General features: G+C 34.9%; 1 protein-coding gene across 9 annotated transcripts in view; it reads right to left on the bottom strand.

Annotated features, from left to right (window-relative positions):
* Positions 1 to 26,302, bottom strand: part of LOC101887471 (mitogen-activated protein kinase kinase kinase kinase 5) — a 444,668-nt gene that overhangs the window by 59,361 nt on the left and 359,005 nt on the right. For 8 of the 9 annotated variants that reach the window (XM_059130466.1, XM_059130462.1, XM_059130468.1 and 5 more), the window contains one exon: positions 18,344 to 18,382. The exons of the other annotated variant lie outside the window; for it this stretch is intronic. In XM_059130466.1, coding sequence (XP_058986449.1) covers positions 18,344 to 18,382 — 39 coding nt within the window. The remainder of the gene's footprint in view (positions 1 to 18,343; positions 18,383 to 26,302) is intronic. 9 annotated transcript variants of the gene reach the window in all.

Genomic DNA, 26,302 nt, shown 5'->3' with positions numbered 1-26,302 from the left:
TATGAGAGTGTTAGTAATTTGTACGCATGTGTATGTGTGTGTAAATATCAATGAATGACTTAAAAGGAGATTTCATTTTTAATGGCAAAAATTTGCCACTGCCAATAAATATATATTAGCATGTATCGGTACAAAGAACATAATTAACAATATTCTAGGAGAAAGGACTATTTTACAATATTTTATTCTTCAGATACCATAACTTCTGGGAACGGGTGGAGTGGATTGATTTTTGAACAGTGGACACCTATGTTTACCCGATCCAAATAAGTTAATTTAAGGTGTCAGATTTTACGAGCATTTTCAAATTCAAGTATTTCGTGGTTCAGGTTGAAGTTTATAATTCAGATTTTAGGAGAAAATTATCAATTTAGTTAATTAATTTGAAGCTCGACTTTAAAGTTATTGAAAAAAGAAATAAAAAATTAATAAAAGAAAATTATTAAATTTATTGAGTTCAAATATAATTTTGGAAACTATATCCATTATACCTTCTACAATTGTATGCTTAACAAGTTAAAAAGTATCAGTAGGTTTTGCCAAAAGATATATACCCTCAGTCAGTGTTCGATTTTATAATATATTTTGACTTCTGTTATGATTATTCAAATTGTTGAATTGTTGGAGTAGGTTCCGCAGGATTGGGCCAATATTGTCCTTTTTGTATCGGACCTGAATAAATACGATATATATGTGGGTGTCGACTATATTGGTTACTCCCTTGACTTTATATGAGAATGGCCCAATCTCTACCATCTTTATAACATATGTCGTATTGATAGAAATATTGAGATGTGACAAGTCTGAATGGAATCGGATGTTAATTTCGCGTTTCATAAGCTTCATGGATATTCAAAATTTTGAAAAATCGCTGACTTTCGCAGGTTATGAAAGATAAAAATATTAAAAATTGCGACCCTTTGCGGCTGAGGTACCAGAAGGTTTTCGCAGATATATATTATCTTCACAACGGATCTTTTTAGAAAATGTTAAAATCTGCGTGAGGTACCAGATATAGTCGACCGAAATATTCAATTTTTCTTACTTCATCTAATACATATAAAAATATTGGCATGGGAAAAATTTAAAGAAAATACAAAATTTATATCCAATTTTATGCGACATCATAAATTCCGATAAAATCCATATTCATCTCAGGTTTCTGGTTGAGAGAAATATTTGGATATAGCAGGTTGTAAAGAATCGCTGACCTGTTCCGCAAGTTATGGCAGATAAAAGTATTGAAAATTGTGATTCTTTGTGGGTGAGGTACCAGAAGGGGTTCGCAGATACATATCATCTTCTCAAGAGATCTTGTGCTGTGTGTGTAAAACTGTAATATAGTATTTTCTCATTTCGCTTTGTTTGAGCGTTTTGTTTTTCAGAATCTTGAGGGGGAGGTACCAGAAGAATTGGACCGATCTCTAACATCTTTATAACAGATCTTGTGTTGACGGAAATATTGAGTTGTACCAAGTTGACCCTTTGTGAAGGAGGTATCAGAAGAAGTGGATCGGTATATTCCATATTCACACTAGACCATGGCTTAATAAAAATAATGTGATCTATGTAATTTGAAGAGAGCCCGATGTTTATTTCGGATTTTATGACAGTTTTGGTTATTTAAAACTTTGACGCTTTATGGGGAAGAAATGGTCCGATCTCTACCATCTTTACAACAGATCTTGCATTGAGAAATATAGGGATATACCAAGTCTGAATGGAATCGGATGTTAATTTCGCGTTTTATAAGCTTAATGGGTATCCAAAATGTAACCCTTTGTGGTGAGGTATGAATATTCAAATTTCGATCCTTTGTGGGGGAGGTGCCAGTAGGATTGGAACGACATATCCCGTCTTCATAGCAGCTCTTTTGTTAGAAAAATAATGGAATGTGTGAAATATAAAGAGAACGTGAAGCTTATTTCGGATATTCAAAACTTTGACTCTTTGTGGGGTATGCACCAGAAGGAATGGTCCGATCTCTACCATCTTTATAACAGATCTTGTGTTGCTAGAGATCGCAGCAGATCTTGTGTTAGCAGAAATAATGGGAAGTGTGAAATATGAAGACACCGGATACTTATCCGATTTTATAAGCGTTTTGGTTATTCAAAACTTAGATCCTTTGTGGAAGTGGTACCAGAAGGAATGATCCGATCTCTTCCATCTTTATAACATATTTTGTATTGATAGAAATATTGAGATATGACAAGTCTAAATGGAATCGGATGTTAATTTCGCGTTTTATGAGCTTAATGGGTATCCAAAAATGTAACCCTTTGTGGGTGAGGTACCTGAAGAAGTGATCAGATATATTCCATCTTCACACCAGACATTAGTTTAATAAAAATATTGTGACGTGTGTAATTTGAAGAGAATCAGACCCTTACATCATATTATAAGAGTTATAATTATTCAAAATTTTGACCCTTTGTGGGGGAGGTACTTGATGGGGCGGACCGATATTGTCCATTTTCGCACCTGACGTAGCAATGATGCAAATATTGGGATTTGCAAAGTTGGAGCTAAATCGGATTATCCTTTCTCTATCTGTGCAGTAAATTATTTTCTTTGAAAATGTTGACATTTTGTGGGGGAGGTACCAGAAGGAGTGGACCGATATTGCCAATCTCCGAACTCGATCTAAGTTTGTCAATATTTTTACGACGTATCAAGTTGCGACAATATCAGATACTTCTTCGAGAGTTATCATGCGCACCAGCCAGACAGACACACGGACGGACGGACATACCTATATCGACTCCTAATGTCCTGAAACAAATTTGGTCCAAAGAGACCTAGGAAGTAAAATCGTTATTTCCATGAGGCACGTTTTTGCAGTATCAAATTATATATACTCTCTGTAGCCACATGACTTAAGGTATAAAAAGACGTTTCATATAATGACTAGTTGCCAATCCAACTTTCCGACTTAGACACTTTACCCTTTGAACCGCCGCCTTATGGCAAAATTTATTATTTAATTTTTCCCGGCCGATATGGAATTAAATATGTACAAATTAATTCATCTATAAATTAAAATGGAAAACAATATTAATACTGTTGCCCCATTATTGTTAGTGTTGTATTGTGTTGATAAGTGTGTGTGTGCGGCATTGCAAAATCTCAATTATATCGAATCATATTTTTGTTTATTTTAGCAATATATATTGTTTGCTTGTGGTCAATTAATCTCTGCCCGTTTTGCATTGGTTTTATTAACAATGCAACGACAAATGCCGATCAATTACCAAATGGTTATATGTTTTTAAAAGCAAATATAATTCGTGGTAAGAAAGTGTTTTCCGTTTTGAATTTCACATTTTTTCAAAATACACTGAAAGAACTCTAGTTGCCACAACTGAAAAAAGGCAGACCAAAAAACAAAAACAAAAAAAAAAAATAAAATAATAATAATAAAATAAAATAACAAAAAATGGCTAACAGATATTGAAACAGAACAGGATGCTATGCTATGCTAAAATTTCCAAAAAAACTAAATTTTGCAGTGAGCTAGAGATTATTTATTTTATCAACATTTTGAAAATCCCCATAGACTCAATGTAACATATCGAGCCATCCTCCACAAAACTCTTAAAGTAAGAAAATCAAATTAAACATCTCATAGAATTCGATTGGAGTGAGATATTTCGTTAATTTTTTTAACCCTCAGCAATATGGCTGGAGAGGGTATACGTCATTTGATACGGCCAAAACGAGCCTCTTGAAATAACGATTTTAGACACTACGTCTCTTTGTAAATCCGTTTCAGGACATTTGAAGTCGATCAAGCGATGTCCGGCCGTCCTTCTGTCTGTCCAATAATCCAATTTTGCAAATCCTAATTTGCATCAGTGCTAAGTCAGGGGCGAAAATGGAAAATATCGGTCCACTCCATAAAGTACCTCCCCACATATCGTCAAAATTTTAAATAATTATAAATCTTATAAAATGTGATGTAAGAGTCCGATTGTCCTCAAATTACAGACATCAAAATATTTTATTAACCAAAGGTCTGGTGTGAAGATGGAATACATCGATCCACACATTCTGGTACTTCTCCCACAAAGGGTCAAAATTTTGAATATCCATGAAGCTCAAAAATGCGAAATTGACATCCGATTCCATTCTGACATGGTACATTTCAATATTTCCATCAACATAAGATCTGGTATAAAGAGGGTAGAGATCAGACCATTTCCTCTGGTACCTCTTCCACAAAGGGTCAAAATTTTGAATAACCAAGACGATCATAAAATCTAAAATAAGCATCCGGGTTTTCTCAAATTTCACACATCTCATTATTTCTACTAACACAAGATCTGTTGTGAAGATGAAATATATCGGTCCACTCCTTCTGGTAACTCCCCCACAAAGGGTCAAAATTTCGAAAAAAAAAAAAATAAAACTATCCAAGAAAGTGAAATAAGCATCCAACTTGTGAAAATGATATAATCTGAGAACCCTTTCTGGCACCTTACCCACAAAGGTTAACATTTTCAATACTTTGTTCTGTTATAACTTGCGAAACTGAGATGAATATGGAATTTATGATTTCGCACAAAATTGGATATAAATGTTCGATTTTCTCGTAATTTTTCCCATACCATTTTTTATCTGTATTAGATGAAGTATGAAATGGAATACTTCGGTTGACAATATATCTGGTACCTCACATTTAAGCATTTTCTAAAAATGATCACATATATATTCTATAAAGTGATGGAAGTAAACCAATATGGTCCAAACCGTTGCAAAATTTATATATTTATTTAGGTCCGATGCGATGTGGACAGTATTGGCCCATTCCTGCATAGAGGGTCAACTACTTGAATAATAAATAATCGAACATTGGCTGAGGGTATGCATACATCTGTCAGCAATACCGACTGATACTTTTTAAATTTTTTTATATCCACATAGGTCAATATCTTGTGGAACCCATCTACTATCAAAGATTCGACATTTTGAATAATAATAAGGCTTATAAAATTTAATTAGATTTCCATTTTTTTAAAACTTTATCCATTTCAATATTTCTGACGGTCCAGGGTCTAGTCAGGAATTAAAATACTGACAACAAAAATCATATCAAAATCAAATAGTATTCATAATTTAAAACAACATAATATATGAATCCAGACAGATTTTTTCTACTCCTCTTCGAATTTTCCCTTAAAATTTTGAATTTTCAAAAGCAGCTCTTCTTGAAATGTGAAATTTGTGTCCAATTTTCTTTTTTTTTTCAAATTTCGCACATCTCAATATTAATGCTAATAAAAGTAGAGTAGTTTTAATCTAGTCCATTTTTCAGTACACCAGTTCCTAAACGTATGAGTAATTTCATAAATTTTATATTACTCATACGCAGAGTTTTCAAAAAAACGTAAATCGTGTTTGTATCCCACGAAAGTCAAGTGAATAACTCCTTTTCGTAGCTCTACACTAAATGTGAGATTAGTTCCCGATGCTCACATTCTTATAGTACATTGCCGATAAACTGTCAACATTTTGAAAAATCATAAATTACATAACCAAAATCTAAACTACACCTACGGGTCGAATATTTTTCGAAACTCGTATATGCTGAAGGTATGTGACTGTCGAATTAAAACTTTATAAATTGTTGATATAGGTAGGTTCCAAGATGTTGAATTTTTATATAGCATCTTTTGCTTTTTCCTTTTTCTCTCTATTTTATTAAACCAAGAAGAGTAGCTTTAACATATGACAACAATCTGCCCTTTAACGCAAACTGTCGCTTATTTTCATCTTAAATCCTACCACAAAAATCAATATCACATCAAACTTTTCAGAGTTGTTTTTTTTTCTTTCTGATAATGTCCTGCATTAAATGCACCAACATTTATGTAAATAATGTCATGAATGATGGATGCCAATGGTTTACATTAATAATGTCATGGTGTAATGTAAACGAAAACGTTTTTTTGTTGACATGATGTTCTGCATTTTATATTTTGATGTTTTATATTAAGAATGTGTAAAGCAGAAATTTCTCGAAAAAAAAGGAATAAGTAAATACGAAGCACAGTGTGGTAAATTTATATTTGTACGTATATATTCTCCGAATTCAGACTATTTAAGCCCACGAAATCAGCATCAATGCAAATGTCAGATGTGTCACCTTTATGTACTAGTGATTTCGTTGGAAAGTGATTTACAGTATAACAAATATTCGCAGCAATTGAATAGAAATTTTGGAATTTTTTTAAAATTAGTGTCCATTTCACCGGTTAATATTATCCGTTGACCATCCAAAATGCCCTCTCCTAAACTCTAATCGCACGCAAAATTACGCATCGATCGGTCTATAATTGTGATCTACAAAACGATTGTGAAGTCAGCCAAAACATGCAAATTTCGTGAGGATCGGACCAGAGATGTTTTATAGTAGGTGGTAGTATTTATTACCAACGCAAATACATAATTTTACATAATTCCGTGGATAAATGTGACATGAATCATTGACGTCCAAGAATCGTTTTGTGAGGGGTACACGATACCGTGGACACAAACTTTTCTGCCAGGCAGGGTTGTGCTTTTTGCGAATTTCAAATACAAAATTAAAAACGCGAGATAGTTCTGCAAATATGGACTATTCTTTGTATGTATATTTTCTGAAGATTATCAGTGGGAGAGGAATAGCCTGATATCTACAATCGTCACAACAGATATTGTGTTAGTAGAAATATAGAAATGTGTGAAGTTTAGAAAAAAGTTTTCGCCTTTTATGAGAGATACAATTATTCAAAATTTTGAGCCGTTGTGGAGGAGGTACCGAAAGGAGTCAACCGATACATCCCATCCTCACACCAGATGTTTTATGAACAAAAATATTGGGATTTATGAAAATTGAAAAGAATTGGGTGCTTTTTTCGCAATTCGTGAGAGATATAATTGTCAAATTTTTGACCCATTGTGTTGAAGATACCAGAAGGATGGTCCAATATATTTCATCTTTATACCAGCTCTTGTATTGGTAGAAATATTGAGATGTGTGAAATCTGAAGAGAATTGCTCTTTGTTTTTTTTTTTTTTTAAATTTTATAAGAATTACAATTTTGACCATTTGTGGGGGAGGTACTTGATGGAGTGGACCAATATTGCCCATTTTCACACCTGGCCTAACACTGACAAAATATTAGGATTCGCAAAGTTTGCACAAAATCGAATGTTCCTTTCTCTTTCCGTGAGGCAAATTAATTCCTTTGAAAATGTTGATATTTTGTAGGGGAAGTACCAGAAACAGTGGACCGAGGTTCCCCATCTCCGAACTCGATTTAAGTTTGACAACAATATTACGATGAGCCAAGTTTGGACCAAATCGGATACACCCTTGGAGAGTTATTGTGCGCACCAGCCAGCCAGGCAAACAGACAGACGGACACAGCTAGATCGACTCCGAATGTCCTGAAACGGATTTGGATTAAAGTGACATTGGGTCTAAAACCGCAGGAGTACAAACTGCCAATTTAAAGTTAATTAGATCTAGAACTGTGACTAAAACACCCAAAAAAACTTTAAATCGGTTTGAATCACTATTTAGGGGCTACACCAAAACGTATTACTATGTTGCCTATCCCAGTGGACCTATAATGCATCTGAGCAAAATTTTATCAACTACTTCATTTCGTTGGGAAGCCATAGTGATTTCCAGACGATCGGACATAGTAACATAGAATGTTATGCTGATCAAGATATTTATTTTGTATGGTTTAAAATCAATAGCTCAAATGAAAAACTAAATATAACCTGCATACTATGGGCGAGGGTAAACAATGAACTGTTTTCAAATTAAACAAAACTTCAACCCAAAAATGCATTGAATCTTGTTAGCTCTGACATATTCAAGATAAAATAATTGGTTATTATACCGTTTTGTAAGTAGATACTGGTGCCAAAATATAATATAATAAACCCATTGTTTGATAATAAAACTTTTCCTGGAAAGAATCTGAAATAACAAATATAGGGGATTCGGGGTCTAAATAGCATTAAATCTGCAGAAAAACACAAAGAATGGTAACGAAAATTAATGGGAGAGGGCACATATATATTTTTGGGAATTACATATACATTCCTGCTTATATTTTCTTTCAGAGACCTCGTATCTAAGAAAAATATTAAATAATCCTGAACGAAACCGTATCAATGGTTTATTGATTTTTCAGCCTTATGTTGAATAATGCATAGGTGAAAATATTCCAAAATTAAAACTGGGTCTGAAAGTCTTTTTAATATGACTTCTGCCCTTTTCTTACAAGTTTGTGGTATCATACCGCAAAAAATTACTCATGGAATGTCAAACTCAATATATCCTACCAGTGTACAGGGTGCATACCAAATAATACGTATTATATTTATATATTTACTTTTTAACATTCCCTATTTACATTACTGGCATAAAATGGTAATTTTCATGGCAACAACACCAATGATGATGAAAAGTCGATGGAATTGCTCAGGCATTGATAAAGAAAATTTACATCCTCCGGATAAAAAAATAGCCTAAATGTATAATTTTTTGTTTACAAAAAACCGAATTCTGGGTATAAAGGACGTAACAGCCAAAGATAAACAACAAATGTTAAACTTTTGCAAACTTTAAATAATTTTGTAAATTGAAAGTTCATTTTAAGTGAATCAATATTGGGTAATGACATTAGAAAGAATGGAAATATAATTTGAAAAGTTTTTCAATGATAATTTGATTGACCACATTTTGAGAAGTAAGTTTTGCTCGTTAAGCAACCTTTTTACTATTGGAAGAACTTGATTGTATTTGGCCTGGAACTTGATAATATATTTAATATTTTCTGACTGATTCATGTTTGTGGAAATTCAACTATTTCTGAAAATCCGTACTCATCCCTCGAACATAAGAATGTTTTCTTTTCAAGCATTAAATTGAAACGAAACATTGCATGAATTTTTCATAAACAAAAATGCATAGAAGAAGACGAAGATGAAAAAACAAATTTACGCACCACACCTACCCATACATACAGAAAGGAAAATGGCATATTTAACATGCACTGGGAAAATGATTGAAAGTTTACAAAGAAAATGTAATTACAAATTTCCCCTGTGGGAGTGAAGGAAGGTGGGTAGGTAGAAAAACCAAAAACAACTGCAAAATATAAAGGGAATATTCTTGTGTGTGTCGTTACGGTTTCAACTTTTTGTTGTAGGTGGCAAATTATAGTTTTGCAAAAGTTAATGTAACGATTCAGGCGGAGGAAGAGCTACCGGCAATGGCAATACACACACAAGCACACATTCACACAAATTTACCTCAATAATGGGCAGATTTCATTTGCATTTTGAAATCTTAGAAAAGGAAATTAATTGCATAGAGGAGCATAATAATATTTTGTCAATTTTTTTGAGGAACGAAATGCAGAAATTAGAGAACATTGGAAATGGAAAATTGCATTTTAAAAACAAAATGGGATAAATTGGGAAAATTACTGAAGACATTGTATCCCCCTGCACAGATTTCCCTGAAAATTTCCAAGTATACTACAACATCGCCTGGAGTACGTAGGCAATATAGAGCTTTGATATCAGAGGTACATCCCAAAAATTTAGAGTTTATATGCACATATCTATTGATCGATTACAAGATACAGTCTCCGAATTTGGAACGAGTTAAGGGATTTAATCAGAAATATTATTTAGAAGTTCGCCAAATTATATGGAAATCGGTTCAGATTTCCATATAATTTCTATATAATTTGGCAATTCTAAATAATATTTTCTGATTAAATCCGTCACTCGGTCCAATTCGGAGACTATATCTGTAATCGATCAATAGATATGTGCATATAAACTCTAAATTTTGGGAGGTACTTCCGATATATATAATTACCTCCGATATATAATATTAATATAATACAGGGTGCGATGAAAAAAAACTGCAACCAAGTTCGGACTGCTATCATTTCCAAGCTACTCGTCCGATAGCTGTTAAAATTAGTCCAGTGACAGCTCATTATATTGTTTACAAGCGTACGCAAGCTTTTTGGTGCGAATTTTCCAGAAAAAAAACTTATTCGTGATGGAATTCAAGCGTGATAGTGCGATTTCTTTATATTTGGCTGGAAAACCACAAGTGGCTATCTTTAGAGCACTCCAGCATTTTAATGTGAATAAATATGTTGTGTCTCGTACCATCGCTTGTTACCCGCGATAGCTGGTAGCGTAGCCCGATATACGTCAAAAAAGTGGACGGAAAAAAACTTCAACATCAGCCGAAAAGTAACGAGGCGACTTGATCGAATCCCGCGTCGCAGTGACCGAAAAATGGCTCGTGAACTGAACATATCGCAATATTCCAGTCGGCAAATATTAAAAATGAGCTCGGGGTAAAGCCTGTGAATTTCCAAAAGTGCAAGAACTAACACCGTAACAGAAAGAAAATAGACTCAAAGAGGTAAAGACTTGCTACGCTTGGCCGAAAATGGTGAACTGCCGAATTTCGTTTAGTTTGGTCTGCGATGAGAAAACAGCAGCAGCAGCAGTTTGTAAACAAACCAAATGATCGTATTTACTTGCCAAAGAGGCAGCTGAAAAATGTGCCCTTCGGTTTCACCAGAACTCAAACGTCGACCATGGTGATGGTGTGGGCCACCATAACAGCCGATGGTCGCTCCTCCTTCGTATTAATCGACCGTGGCATCAGAATAAATGCCGAATATTATCGCGAAAAAATTCAGGAGGGTGTATTAAAGCCTTGGGCACGCAAACATTTGGGCCGCAGACCTTAGACTTTCCAACAGAACTCAGCACCATCGCAATCAGCAGCACGCGCCAACCAAGAATGGTTAAAAAATGAGGTTCCTCGCTTCATTTCCAGCGCATAATGGCCACCAAAATCTCCGGATACCAATCCGTTAGACTATTTGTCTGGAGTATTTTGAAAATCAAGGTTCGCACTAAAAAATACCAAAGTGTAGATCACGTCAAGCAAGCGCTTCGCCGGGAATGGACCAAAAAAATCGCAGAGCAACATTCGGGCAGCGAGTGACGGTTTCATTGGCCGTTTGAAGGCCATAATTCGTGCCAATGGTGGACCAATTCGAACAAAACTAAACTTATTCTAAAATTTGATGCTATTTCCAAGAATGGTTACAAATGAGATTCCTCGCTTCAATTCCAGCGCACAATGGCCGCAAAAATCTGCGGATACCAATCCGTTGGACTATTGTAGCTGGAGTATTTTGGAAAGCAAGGTGGGCACTAAAAATAACAAAGTTGATGCAATTTTTCAAGAATAGTTACATAATGAGGTTCCTAGCTTCATTTCCAGCGCACAATGGCCACCAAAATCCCCGGATATCAATCTACTATTATGTGTGGAGTATTTGGGAAAGCAAGGTTGGCACTATCAAGCAAGCGCTTCGCCGGTAATGGGTAAAAATACCGCACAGCAACATTCGGGCAGCATGTGACGGATTCATTGGTCGTTTGAATGCCATAATTCGGTCCAAAGGTGACCATTTGAACAAATCTAAATTTATTCTAAAATTTGATGCTATTTCCGACATTTTTTGTAAAAATGTAAAAATTATGGTATTTGACTTTGTTGCAGTTTTTTTATCGCACCCTGTATGATATAAAATTTGTAAAATTTCCCTTCAATTACCTAATTTCATATTATCCCATATGTTGTAAAGAGATTGGAGGTTAAAACTATTTAAACACTTAAATTATACCAAAAGATTTATATAAAATGTATATAATTTTTTTAACAAATATAATGACAATAAAAGCCGATATGAAATAAGTAAACAACAATTGCAATAAAGCTTAAAAAGATAAACACTACAATTTGCAAAATGCACCAGCGATACACACACTCACTCACACACAGATAAAAGAGAAACCCCACAATGGTGGGCTGGTAACACACACAATCACACAATAATGATTTCCATCTGATATGGATGTCAAACCAGGATATTCATATAATTAAAAACAAAAAGCAAAAATAAAAAAAAATACAATACAAAAAAAAAAATAACAACAATCAAAACCAATCAAAAATTCCAATTAGTCGGTAACAAAAGCATCCATCCATCCATCCAAATACTTGTAGTAAGCAAACAATAATACGTATGTGTATACATTCACATATATATATGTATGTGTGTAGGCCATAAGTACAATGTGTTAGTAGTGTCATTGTTGTGTGATAAACTGCCATGCCATTTAAATGACAAAAATAAAGTGTAAATATTTAATGAATAAAAATGAAAAAAAATATACAAAAAAAAAACATAATAAAATATTCAATATAATGATGATGGATATGAAACTGATGGTAATAATGACGATGAGGATGATGATGTTGTAATGATGATATAATTGTTTCAATTGAATAGCCATAAAACAATTGATGTCTCAACAAAAGTCTCTTATATTTCCCATAACCTACTTGACAATGAATAAGAATTTCTTAACATGGCTGGAAATGTTCCACCCTTCAATGCAAATTTATTTTTTATCAGATATATTTGACAAAATTTTGGGTGGGTTTTATACTCTAGGTTTTCGAAAGAGCCTCAAATTAAACTATATATTTTTTTTAAACAAATCGGGTACTCTCATCAATTTTCATGAGATATTTTTTTTCCTCAAGAATATCTGCATTTGTCGTTAGATCCGAAATCAGTAGATCGATAAATCCGATATGTATCCTTGCTCTTCTGATGAAAGATATATGGAAATTTTAAAAGAAATTGAGAAGTCATTTTGCATTAATTGACAGCATGATTACTCAAACAAGGACCAAGTTGACAATAACAAGTACCAAATTCAACTGTATTGAGTACTAGCTCGGATAAATGTGAGATTTTTTTAAAATAATTTTAACTTTTGAGAGGGATATACCAGAACAAGTGGAAAAATATTGCTAATCTCCGATTGATTTGATAAAATATAACAATTTACCATTTCGGACCAAATCGAAAAATCCTTCGAAAATTATTTTGCTTACTTGCCGGCCAGACTGACGGGCTTGGCTAGATCGACTCTAAATGCCCTCAAACTAATTTCGCCAAAAGAGACCTAGGGTCTAAAAACCATTATTTCGTTGAGGCACATTTAGGTCATATGATATAAACCATCTGTACGGTATAAATTATGCCAAAAAACAGTACTTTTTGTTATAAAAATTGGTACAAAAAAAAAAAAAAAAAAACAATCTGTAGTCATGAGGCTAAGGGTATAGAAAATGGTACAAAAACATGTGCTCTTCGCTAAAAATAGATACAATCGGTAAAAAGATTTCAAAGTTAAAGGAGGTACAAATGAGAACCTTTTTGGTAAGAAAAGTACAAACGCAAAAAAGGAAAAAGTTATATAGTAAAGTTATAAATTGCTCCAAAAAGCCTGATTTCGAATCTGATTTAAAAAACACTTTAAAGTCGGAATTTTTTCAAATAATGTACAAATCATACCAAGTTAAACCAAGTAACCAAGTAAAAAGAGAATTGACCGAAGTTTTTTATCTTCCTCAATGTGAAAACTTTATTATTGCGAAATGGAATCCCTCGGTATAGCCGACAGCTGCATACCCTCAGTCAATGTTCGGCTATTTAAATTTATTTGACTTGCGTTGGGATTAATCAAACTGTTGAACCTTCATAGGAGAGATTCCGAAGAAGTGGGTCAATATTTTCCATTTCGGATCTGACATAAGTCTGATAAAAATATTATAACGTATCAGATTTAGATTTTATGTCGACTACTTCCTTCATTTTATATGAGATATTAATAATTTTTCGAAAAGTTCGCGTTTTAGGAGAGTTATAATTACCTAAAATGTTGACCCGTTGTGGGGGAGGTACCAGAAGGAATGAACCGATATTGTCCATCTCCACAACAAATCTTGTGTTGATAGAAGTATTGGGATGAGTCGAGTTTGAAAGTAATCCCCTCCCCCGTTGTGGGGGGAGGTACCAGGAGGAGTGGTCCGTTCAATCCGTTCTTCGTACCAGACCTTGTCTTAACGGAAATATTGAAAATTTATAAAGTTTACAATTATTCAAAATTTTGACCCATTGTGAAAGAGGTACCAGAAGAAGTGATCTCTACCTATACTCTACCATCTTTACACCAGTTCTTGCTTAAGTAGATGCATTGGGATGTGTGAAATTTGAAAAGAATCGAAAGTTCATTTCGCGTTTTACAAGCTTCACGGATATTCAAAATTTAGGCCTTTGTGGGGGATGTACCAGAAGGAGTTGACAGATATATTCCATCTTCACGTCAGACTTTCGGTTAATAAAAATATTGTAATGTCTGTAATTTGAAGACAATCGGACTCTTACATCACATTTTATAAGTGTTATAATTATTAAAAATTGTGATCTTTTGTCGGGTAGGTACTTGATGGAGTGAACTGATATTGTCGATTTTTGCACCTTTCCTAGAACTGATGGCAATTTTAGGAATTGGGAATTTGGAGCAAATTTGATTATCCTTTCTCTATTTGTGTACTAAAATATATATTTTTTTTAATTTCGACCAGAAGAGTAGGACCGATATTGCCCATCTTCGAGCTCGATCTAGGTTTGGCTGCGGTACTTTGGCCCATTCCCGGCGAAGTGCTTGCTTCAGTGGTTGGTCGACACTCTGTTATTTTTAGTGCCAATCTAGCTTTCCAAAATACTACAGAGATTTTTGTGGCCATTGTTCGCTGGAAATGAAGCGAGGAACCTCATTTTGTAACCATTCTTGGGTGGTGCGTGCTGAGTGCGATGGTGCTGAGTCCTGTTGGAATGTCCAAGGTCCTGCGGCCAAAATGTTTGCCTGCCCAAGGCTTTAATACACCCTCCAGAATATTTTCGCGATAATATTCGGCATTTATGGTGATGCCACGTTCGATTAATACGAGCGGAGAGCGACCATCGCCTGTTATGGCGGCCCACACCATCACCATGATAGGCGCTTGAGTTCTGGTGGCCAACCGAAGGTGCACATTTTCAGCTGACCTCTTTGACATGTAAACACGATCATTTTGTTTGTTTACAACTGCTGGACAACGAACGTTTTCTCATCGGAGAAATCAAATTCAGCAGTACACCACTTTCGGCAAAGCAAAGCAACTCTTTAGCTCTTTTGAGTCTATTTTCTTTCGGTTGCGGTGTAAGTTCTTGCACCCATTTTGGATGCAGTTTTTTCATCTCATCCTGTATAGTCACATTTTTTATACCCTCCCCCATACTATGGAGGGTATATTAACTTTGTCATTCCATTTGTAACTCCTCGAAATACTCATGTCAGACCCAATAAAGTATATATATTCTTGACCAGCGTAAAATTCTAAGTCGATTTAGCGATGTCCTGTCTGTCCGTCTGTCTGTGGTAATCACGCTCTTTCGAACGAATTGAGATAGAAGGCTAAAATTTTGCACACATGTTTATTTTTCAGTAGGCAGGTTAAGTTCATTATGAACTTCTTATAGCCCCCATATAACGGTACCTCCCTATATTCGGTATTTTCATGATTCTAGCGACATTATTAACTGGAATTGTTTCAAATTTGGTATTTGAAGTTCGAAATGGATACTACAGCCTAAGACAGAAAATTGTCTGTGCAGGTCCACGTCTTCCCCATATAACGGTAACTCTCAATATTCGGCATTTTGATGATTTTAGCGTCATTATTCACTGGAATTATTTCAGATTAGGTATTCAGAGATTGTAATAGGAACTACAGTCTGTGACAGAAAATTGTCTATGCAGGTCCAGGTCTTCGTATTGGCCCCATATACAAGTACCACCCTATATTCGGTATTTTGGCGACTTTAGGTACAATACTCACCGAAATTGTTTGAAATGTCGTATTTGAAGTTCGTAATGGATGCTACAGACTATGACAGAAAATTATCTATGCTGGTCCAGGTCTTCGCACAGCTCCGATATAACGGTACCTCCCTATATACGATATTTTGATGATTTTACATTACATTATTCACCGTTTATTTCAAGTTCCGAATTTGAATTTGGTAGTGACTTATGAAAAACAATGCCTGTGTGGGTCTACGTCGTATAGACACCAATATGACGGCTATATTCGGTATTTAAAAATTTTAACAGAATTTTTTAAGGATTTTATTTCCAAATTCGTTCCAAATGGTGGGGGGTATTCAAAGTTCGGCACGGCCGAACTTACTGCTTTTTAACTTGTTCTTTTTTTATACCCTACACCATAAGGTGGTCAGGGTATTTTGTCTTTGTGCATTTGTTTGTAACAGGCAAAAGGAAGCGAGATAGACCCATAGTTCCTTTTGATGATCTGCATAGAATTACATTCTGAGTCGATTTATGTATGTACGTCCGTCCGTCCGTCTGTCCGTCTGTCCATGTATTTTTGTAAACAAAGTACAGTTCGCATTTATTGTCCTATCCAGATAAAATTTCGCACAAATCATTTGTTTGGCCCAAGGACGAACCCTATTGAAATTGGAGATAATCGGTTAAAATTTAGGTATAGCTCCCATATATATCTTCCTCCGATTTACCATTTATTGTGCACCAAAAGTGTAATATCAGGCCGAATGGTATGGAATTTTGCACATACAACCAGATTAGGCCTGAAAATAAGTACGCCAAATTTTATCGATATCGGTTCAGATATAGCTATAGCTCCCACATATATTGTTCATCCGATTTGTTATTTTTGTCCTCCGCAGCCGTAATATGCACTCTGTAACAACAATATTTTGGGAAATATATCAAATACAACTCAGAAATACTTTGGTAAATTTTATCGAGATCGGTTCAGATTTGGATATAGCTCCCATATATAACTTCGTCCGATTTACCTTTTATTGTGCACCAAACGTCTAATATTTGTCCAAATGGGATGGAATTCGGCACTTACGACCGAATTGAGCGTAGAAGCAAGTATGTCAAATTTGGTGAAGATCGGTTCAGATATAGCTATAGCTCTCATATATACTCTTCATCCGATTTGTTATATTTGTTACCCACAGCTGTAATATGCACTCCGTAACGACGATTTTCAGGGAAATATATCAAATACAGCTCAGAAATATCTTAGCCAAATTTTATCGAGATCGGTTCCGATTTGGATATAGCTCCCATATATATCTTTATCCGATTTCAAGTTAATTGTGCATCAAATGGGTAATACATGTCCGAATTAAATAGATACAAATGCTTCGGCATATTCAGACCTTTGAACTTTAAATTATAATCATAGCGTGAGTCAATTGTTATGCGGAGCTCTACTAAATTAGCAAAGTGGTGTAGGGTATCCTAAAGTCGGCCCCGCCCGAATTTAAGACTTTCTTTACTGGTTTGTTTATTAAAAAAGGGTAATATATGAAGAACTCTGTATTATACTGTTGGTAATCAATCAATAACATTTTGAACCATTTTTCAAAATTTATTTTGTTTTTGTTTATTTTTATGGGAGTCGAATAACAACTAATCACCAAATAATGTTGACAAATGTAAAATCATTCAGCGGAAACAATAATTTTTCACGGTAATAAATTATGTCAGACCTTCGAATTACAAAAGGGAAAAAAGGGTTAGAACATACCCTTTCCCCTTCGCTCCTTGTATCCCAGCAATGATAGAGACATTTATTAAAATGACACCAAAATGAACGGAAGCAAAAAAAAAAAAGACAAGCAATGTATAATGGAAACAGGAAGAATGGAAGGAAGTTGCAAAGAAGCAGAAGAGAAAGTGATGATGATACAACAACTACAACCAATAACCGAATCTAATGAGCAACGAAATGAAGAGATGACGATGACAATGACAAGGATGTTACTACAAATGTAATGTCGAGGATAATGGTGATGACAATAATGATGTTGTTATTTTGTTGTTGTTGTTGTGGTGGTGTGGTATGACAGTAAAGTGAAGAATGTACCAACAACAAAATCACTGTGTTAGAGATGTGTACTTTGATTTCCAATAAAAAAGAAAGACAATTTATCTTGTTACTGCATCCGTGTAAAAGTGTTAGGGTAGTCGTCATCGTCATCGTCGAAGTAGTAGTAGTAATGGTGTTGGTGGTTGACTGTGATTTAGAATTTACAACAAAAACCATTATTTTTTTGAAATTGTTTGGGAGGAGTGTTAGTGTTGTTTGTTTGTAACCTTTTTTCGGTTCATTTGTTTGTTGGTGGGTGTAGGAAGGAAAGTTCTAATGAAGTCAAGTGAATTAAAATTTGTTTTTTTTGTTGTACAGCTACTAAAATTGAGTCATTTTTGTTGCTTTTGTTTTGATTGGGTGATATATTTTTTTTTCGTATTTTGGGGTAGTTACCTTAGTTTCAGTTCCTCATCAATATATTGTAAGAGACTCCTACAAAAATATAACAAAAAACAATTGTAAAAAGAAACAAAATCATATTCACATACATACAGAGAGACAGTGTGTAAGAGAAAGAGAAATAGAGAAGTAGGAGAGAAAGAGTAAAAAAAACAAACAGGGGCAACTCAGTGTGTAATTTGTCCAACAAAAGGGGAAATGAGAGCGGCAACGAAACAAATTACACCAACCAAGTCAATAGTTTGTAACTAAAACCAAATATTAACTAATTCAATAAAAGTTAAAATATTTTCAAACTAAGTGTGAGAGGAAGATAAAAAAAAAACGCAAATAACTCAGAAGCATTAGGTGAATAACAAAAATATAACTTTCTCAAGCTTGATTTGCCTCCTGGAAGACAACTTTAACTTTTTTAACTGGCAAAGGTGAGAATTATTCAAACAAACTTAAGAGGATGTGGCGCTGCAAGGCAATAAATTAAATAACATTAAGCGTTCGGAAACATGATCGTAAAACTTTTGACCAATATTTGAAAAAAAAGTTTAAAGAAAAAACTAATTCATGTTTACTCCTAAAATGCCTGAAAATGTTTTGATGTATGAAAGAGAAGTTTTATTTAATTGTGAAATAGTTTATTTTAACATCTTAAATAGAATTCAATTTATTTAAACATGCATACTTCAGGATTTTTCTACAGATAAATTCAATATTGAAAAAAACTTTTGAATTTTAAATTGATATGAAAATATGCACAATAATGAAACCCCTTTTCAATTGATTAATGAAAGGATATTCATGTGAGTCTTATATCGACATTTTTGCTGCATATTTTAGGAGTTGTGAACATTTGCCACTTATCTTTTAGTTTAAGTACCCTTGATGTCATTTTAACAGGATTAGGGACACATTTTTGATAAATTCAGTGGTAAAGGATCTTTTCAAATTCCTGATGGGGTCTGCCAATAGAGATCATTTACTATAAAAATAACTTTAAATTTATATGTGGGCCAAATAATTGTTCATAATTTGTAAATATTTGAGGTCTCTCCAAGGTCTCAAACATATTAATGTGTGACAAAATTCAATTTTTTCAATAACTACAGAAACAAGTTAAATAGTATCAGTCGGTTTTGCGGACAGATGTATACCCCCAGCCTTGAGTTATGATTATCCTAAGACTGATAAAATTATTATAACGTGCCAGATTTGGACTATATCGACTACTTCCTATATGATATATGAGACATGTGCACATTTTTGGAAAAGTTGGAAATATGCCTGAGGTTCCCTATACCTGTAATAGGGAACCGAAGCATTCCAGCTTCATACTTCATCAAATACAGATAAAAATATTGGTATATACAAAATTTGAAGGAAATCCAACATTTATATCCAATCCAATGCGAAATCATAAATTCCATATTCATCTCATATTTCTGGTGAAGAGAAATATTTAGATATAGCAAGTTGTAAAGAATCGCCGCCTTGTTTGACAGAAAAAGTATTCAAAATTATGAAGAGGTTAGGTGCCAAAAGGGTGCGCAGATATATATTATCTTCACAACAGATCCTGCGTTAGCAAAATATTTGTACGTGAAACATTTAAAGAGATTTTCGCTTTCTTTGAGTGTTTTGTTTCTTAAAATCTAGAACTTAATGTGGGAGGGAAACAGAAGAAATGGTCCGATCTCTACCATCTTTATAAAAGGTCTTGTGTTAATGGATATATTGTAATGTGCCAAGCCTGAATGGAGTCGGATGTTAATTTCTCGTTTTTTAAGCTTTATGGATACTCAACAATTTGATCCTTTGTGGGGAGGAACCAGAAGGAGTGGACCGATGCTACGTGTGAAATATGAAGAGGACCGAATGCTTACATTCCTTACAATGTTCCGATCTCTACCATCTTAACAGATCTTATGTTGATGAAAATATTGGGATGTGTCAAGTCTGGGTGGAATCGGATGTTAATTTCCCGTTTTATGAGCTTCATAGATACTCAAAATGTTGACCCTTACGGGGGAGGCATCGGAAGTAGTGGACCGATACCATCTTCACAGAAAATCTTGTGTCAGCATGAATAATGATGCGTGTGAAATATGAAGAGGACAGGATGCTTACTTCGTATTTTATGATCGATTTGGTCATTCAAAATGTTAACCCTTTGTGGGGGAGGTACCAGAAAAAATGGTCTGATCTCTACCATCTTCATAAAAGATCTTGTGTTGATGGAAATATTGGGATGTGCCTAGTCTGAATGGAATCGGATGTTAATTTCCCGTTTTATGAGCCTCATGGATACTCAAAATTTTGACCCTTTATGGAGGAGGAACCAGAAGGAATGAACTGATATATTCCATCTTCACAGCAGATATTGTGTTAGTAGAATAATGATACGCGATCGTTTTGGTCATTCAAAATGTTAAACCATTGGGTGGGAGTTACCAGAAAGAATGGTCCGATCTCTACCATCTTTATAACAGATCTTGTGTCGATGGAAATATTGGGATGTGCAACGCCTGAATGGAATCGGATGTTAATTTCCCGTCTTATAAGCTTCATAGGTACTCTAAAAGTTGACCCTTTGTGGAGGAGGTACCAGAAGGAGTGGACCGATATATCCCATCTTCACAGCAGATCTTGTGTTAGTAGAAATTATGGGGTGTGTGAAATATGAAGAGGACCGGATGCTTAATTCGGATTTTATGATCGTTTTGGTCATTCAAAATTTTAACCCTTTGTGGGGGAGGTATCAGAAGGAATGGTCCGATCTCTATCATCTTAATAACAGATCTCGTGTTGTTGGAAATATTGGGATGTGCCAAGTCTGAATGGAATCGGATGTTAATTTCCCGTTTTATGAGCTTCATGGATATTCAAACTTTTGACCCTTTGTGGAGGAGGAACCAGAATGAGCGGGTAGATATATCCCACATTCTATCCAGACCTTCGTTTAATAAAAATATTATGATTTGTGTAATTTGAAGATAATCGAAAACTTAAATCACATTTTATAAGAGTTATTATTACTTGATGAAGTGGACCGATATTGTCAATTTTCGAACCTGACATAGCACTGATGCACATATTAGGATGTGCAAAGTTGGCGCAAAATCGTATTATCCTTTCTCTTTCTGTGCAGAAAACATTTTTTTTTGAAAATTTCGACCTTTTGTGGGGAAGGTACCAGGAGAAGTGGACCGATATATTCCATTTTCACACCAGACCTTAGGATAATAAAAATATCGGGATATGTGAAATTTGAAGATGTTCGGACTCTTCATTACATTTTATAAGAGTTGTATTTATTCAAAATGTTGACCCTTTGTGGGGAAGGTACTTGATGGAGTGGCCGATGTTGTCCATTTTCGCACCTGACCTAGCACTGACGCAAATATTAGGATTTGCAAAGTTGGAGCAAAATCGGATTATCCTTTGCCGTTTAATGCAGTAAAATATATTTTTTGAAAATTTCGACCATTTTTGGGGGAGGTACCAGGCGGAGTGGACTGATATTGTCCATCTCTGAACTCGATCTAAGTTTGACAAAAATATTACGATGTACCAAGTTTGGAACAAATCGGATAGTCTCTTCGAGAGTTATCGTGCGCACCAGCCAGCCAGACTCGACTCCAAATGTCCTGAAATGAATTTTGTCCGAAGATACCTAGGGTCAATAACCGTTTACCCTCTCTAGCAATATGACAGACGGTATAATTTCCATAAAGACCTCTTTGGTGACTCTTTTAAGGGTAAAATTCTAAAATGATTTTTTTCGATGAGGTACATTTTGACCGTATCAAATGATATATACCCTATCTAGCCATATGGCAGAGTGTATAATTACCATAAAAACCCCTTTGGTGACTCGTTTAAGGGTAGAATTTTTGACCTCTATTAAGATTACTACTCTGTGATGTAAACTTTCAAAACGCCGATACACGTGACTTTTTATTTTAGCTCCAATTTCAAAATCTGCTGGATTTTCTTATAATTATGGAAAAACAGTCTTATCAAACGAGAAATACAACCATCATTTCTCATAAAGCACCGAAAGAAAAATGATTCCATATCACATTAGGAAACATTTGTCAGGTTTACATGTAAAGTCCTTTTTGGCAGCCTTAGCTAATAAGAATCTCGCGTAGTAAGTTCAGGAAAAAAATATTCCTTCATTTATATTTTCCCAAGTTCAAATGAGCATCTATGACGAAAGTATGCCCCTCACCCTTTTTTATTATTAGCAAAATGTCTTCGAACAAATTGTCAATACTGCCATCGTTCTAATAACCTTAATAAAAATTCAAGTCAATTGGGATTATATTTTCTCATTTTATTGGCAACAAATTTGCACCACAACAATTTCTATTAAAAATGTGATATGTGTCAGTCTCACTCAAACCCCGGGTTAACCGCCTTTAAAAGGATAACAAAAACGTGTCATAAAAGCAAAATCTCATCATAAAATCCGAAAAGAGACGAAAGTGTAACGCTCTGTCGGTCGGTTGTTCGGGATGGTTAATAAATTGTGGTAATTACAGTGGTTATAGCCAATGATGCCACACACACAATGGCATCTAAACTAAATCGTAAAAAGGTCAGTTACAACGGCTCAAGCGGATGGCTTTCGAAAGGCAAAAGGTTAATGGCATCAACTAGCCAACGAGTGTCATAGACTGCCGAGGAGGATTGTTGACACCTTACCATTGCTCTCTCCGTTTCTCTCCACTCTTCTTCTACATTCTTTTAACCACGAAGCTTTTGTTTCAGCAGCATCATCAATGAGGTTGTGGTGGTCATAGTCCTTTTTATGGTGTATTTTCATAGAAAAATTCAACCATTTGACGAAGGTCCTGAACAAAACAGAACCAAACCACATTGGACTGGACTAGACACTGCTGCTAGCATCGCATCATCCATAATGCATATGTCCCATGGTTTACCGTATAGTGTTTGTTACAACGAAACGAGGATAACGAAAGGATTTGTATAAATTTATTGTTGTTTTATGTGTTGCACACAGCAACAACACATACACACATTCACATGGGAAAGTGGATCAAGAGAGGTTTTTCAACCCATTTTGATGCCTTACTTTTGTAGAGGATTTCAAGGGATCAAAACAATGCAGGAAAAAAATGTGTTTTTATAAATACAGGCTTAGGTATTGCCTTTGGGGTGGGACTTGGGTTCGAAATCCAATTGTGTTCGAAACAATTAATTAAATTGAAAATCACACAGCACCGAGTTAACGGCATAAAAATGCTAAAATTTTACAACTCTCAAGGCTGCAAACATGTGTAGAAGGATTTTATTGCCACAGCATTCAAGGACATCATTTTTTTGGGCCATCAAAAAAACCCTCATCTACAAAAAAGCGAAACAAAAAACAAAATGCAAAGTAGCCACTCACATCCAAGGTTGTTTTGCTTTCATTATCCGAAAAATTCAGATTTTTTGTATGCCATTTTTTTGTTGTTCCTTTAATGGAAAGCAACATAAATTTGTTGTTTTTAGACAATTTTATAGAGACAGAGATGGTCTAGTGCCGATAATAATGAAACATTAGTGCAAAAAACAAAAATCAAAATGTAAGGATAAAAATCTGGTGAAGGACACTTGGGTAAATCAATTAATTTGTATTATATGAATATGCATATGGATGTGCATAAAAAATAATAATAGGAAATTTAACCACAATCCTTTGGCTACAAGGATATATGGTCAAAATGTATCAAAACGAAATTTGCGATTTTAGCCCCTATGCCTCTTAGCACGATATCAATTTCGACTTAACCATATTCACCCTCTGACCGCCTGGTGCACAATATAACAATCGAGGGGAGTATTTATTTCAGTCAAAACCTTTCACATCCTAATATTTTCGCCAAGCTTAGAACAAGTTCGAAGATGGTCAATATCGGTCCCCTTCCCCGAGGGAAGTTAAAAATCTTGCAAAACTAAAATAAAATCTCAATGTGAGCGAAGGAGAAACGAAAATATCCAGACGTGTAGGTCAGGAATAATATTATAATAATATTAGCCCCTGTTTTGATACCCCGCAATATTTGGTTACATTTTTGAAAAGAACAATTTTGTTCACCCCAAAGAGCCTCAATTTCAAAAAAAAAAAAAAAAAAATAAAAAATAATAATAATAATTAAAAAATTAAAAATAAAGTAAATAAAAAAATATCAGTTTCGAGAAAAACATTTAAAATTACGCTATGCACTACGAAAAATAATTGCCGGAAAATCCAGTGATAATTAAAGTGGAGCTTAACATAAAAGACATCTGCATCGTCGTATTGAAACTTTGTATCGGAAAATAACCTAACTTAAGGGGACAATTCAAGTGAGTTCCAATTTTTTCAAGTGAGTTAACAAAGACGTATTTCTGGTCTTTTATTCTATATACGTTTAAAAATTCTTTTTAAACGGGATCGTAGCAAGTCAAAATATTTTATTTATTTATTATGAAGACTTTTTAGAGTTAAAGTTGTACTTTAGAAGGATGATGTCAAAGACAAAATATTTTTTATTGATACGTCACCATAGACAAATATTTAGATGTTGAAAAAAAAAAAAACGAAAATAGTTTCTTTTTTTTTTTTTGGTCCACATTTTCCCTCTTTTTTCACGTTGACGCCTGTAAGTAACATAAAATTTCGTTTCAGGCCGACTGTGTCATGAGGGTGAAATAAAAAAAAAAACTGCAACAAACTCAAACGCCATAATTTTTACATTTTTTTTAATTTTATTGAATGAAAGAAAAAATGTCGGAAATAGCATCAGATTCTAAAAAAAGTTTAAATTTGTTCGAATTGGTCACCTTCGGCACGAATTATGGCCCGAATGTCGCTCTGCGGCATTTTGGTCCAATCACGGCGAAGCTCTTGCTTGAGGTGATCGACACTTTGGTATTTTTAGTGCCAACCTTGTATTCCAAAATACTCCAGACACAATAGTCCAACGGATTGGTATCCGGAGGTTTTGGTGGCCACTGTGCGCTGGAAATGAAGCGAGGAACCTCATTTTATAACCATTCTTGGAAAAATAGCTTCAACTTTTAGAAAAAGTTTAGATTTATTCGAATTGGTCACCTTTGGCACGAATCATGGCTTTCAAACGGCCAATGAAACCGTCACACGCTGCTCGAATGTTGCTCTGCGGTATTTTGGCCTATTACCGGCGACGCGCTTGCTTAAGGTGATCAACACTTTGATATTTTTAGTACCAACCTTGATTTCCAAAATACTTCAGACACAATAGTTCAACGGATTGGTATCCGGAGATTTTTGTGGCCATTGTGGGCTGGGAATGAAGCGAGGAACCTCATTTTGTAACCACTTTTTGGGTGGCTGAGTGCGATGGTGCCGAGTTCTGTTGGAATGTCCAAGGTCTGCGGCCAAAACGATTGCGTGCCTAAGGCTTTAATACACCGTCCAACATTTATTCTGATGCCACGGTAGATTAATACGAGCGAAGAGCGACCAACGGCTGTTATGACGGCCCACATCATCACCATGGCCGGCGCTTAAGTTCTGGTGGCCAACCGAAGGTGTACATTTTCAGCTGACCTCTTTGGCAAGTAACCACGATCATTTTGTTTGTTTACAAATTGCTGGACAACGAATGTTTTCTCATCGGAGGAAACCAAATTCGGCAGTTCACCACTTTCTGCCAAGCGAGGCAACTCTTTAGCTTTTTTGAGTCTATTTTCTTTCTGATGCGGTATAAGTTCTTGCACGTTTTGGAATTTCAATGGCTTTACCCCGAGCTCATTTTTTAGTATTTGCCGAATGGAATATTGCGATATGTTCAGCTCACAAGCCATTTTTCGGTCACTGCGACGAGGATTCCATCAAGTCTCTTCTTTACTTTTCGAACCATTTTTGCTGATGTTGTTATTTTCTCCGTCCATTTCCTTGATATCGGGCAACGCTACCTATGC

The sequence above is a fragment of the Musca domestica genome, unplaced genomic scaffold, assembly GCF_030504385.1.
Source record: "Musca domestica strain aabys unplaced genomic scaffold, Musca_domestica.polishedcontigs.V.1.1 75, whole genome shotgun sequence".
Taxonomy (NCBI): Eukaryota; Metazoa; Arthropoda; class Insecta; order Diptera; family Muscidae; genus Musca; species Musca domestica.
This window is presented reverse-complemented; position numbering and strand designations above follow the sequence as displayed.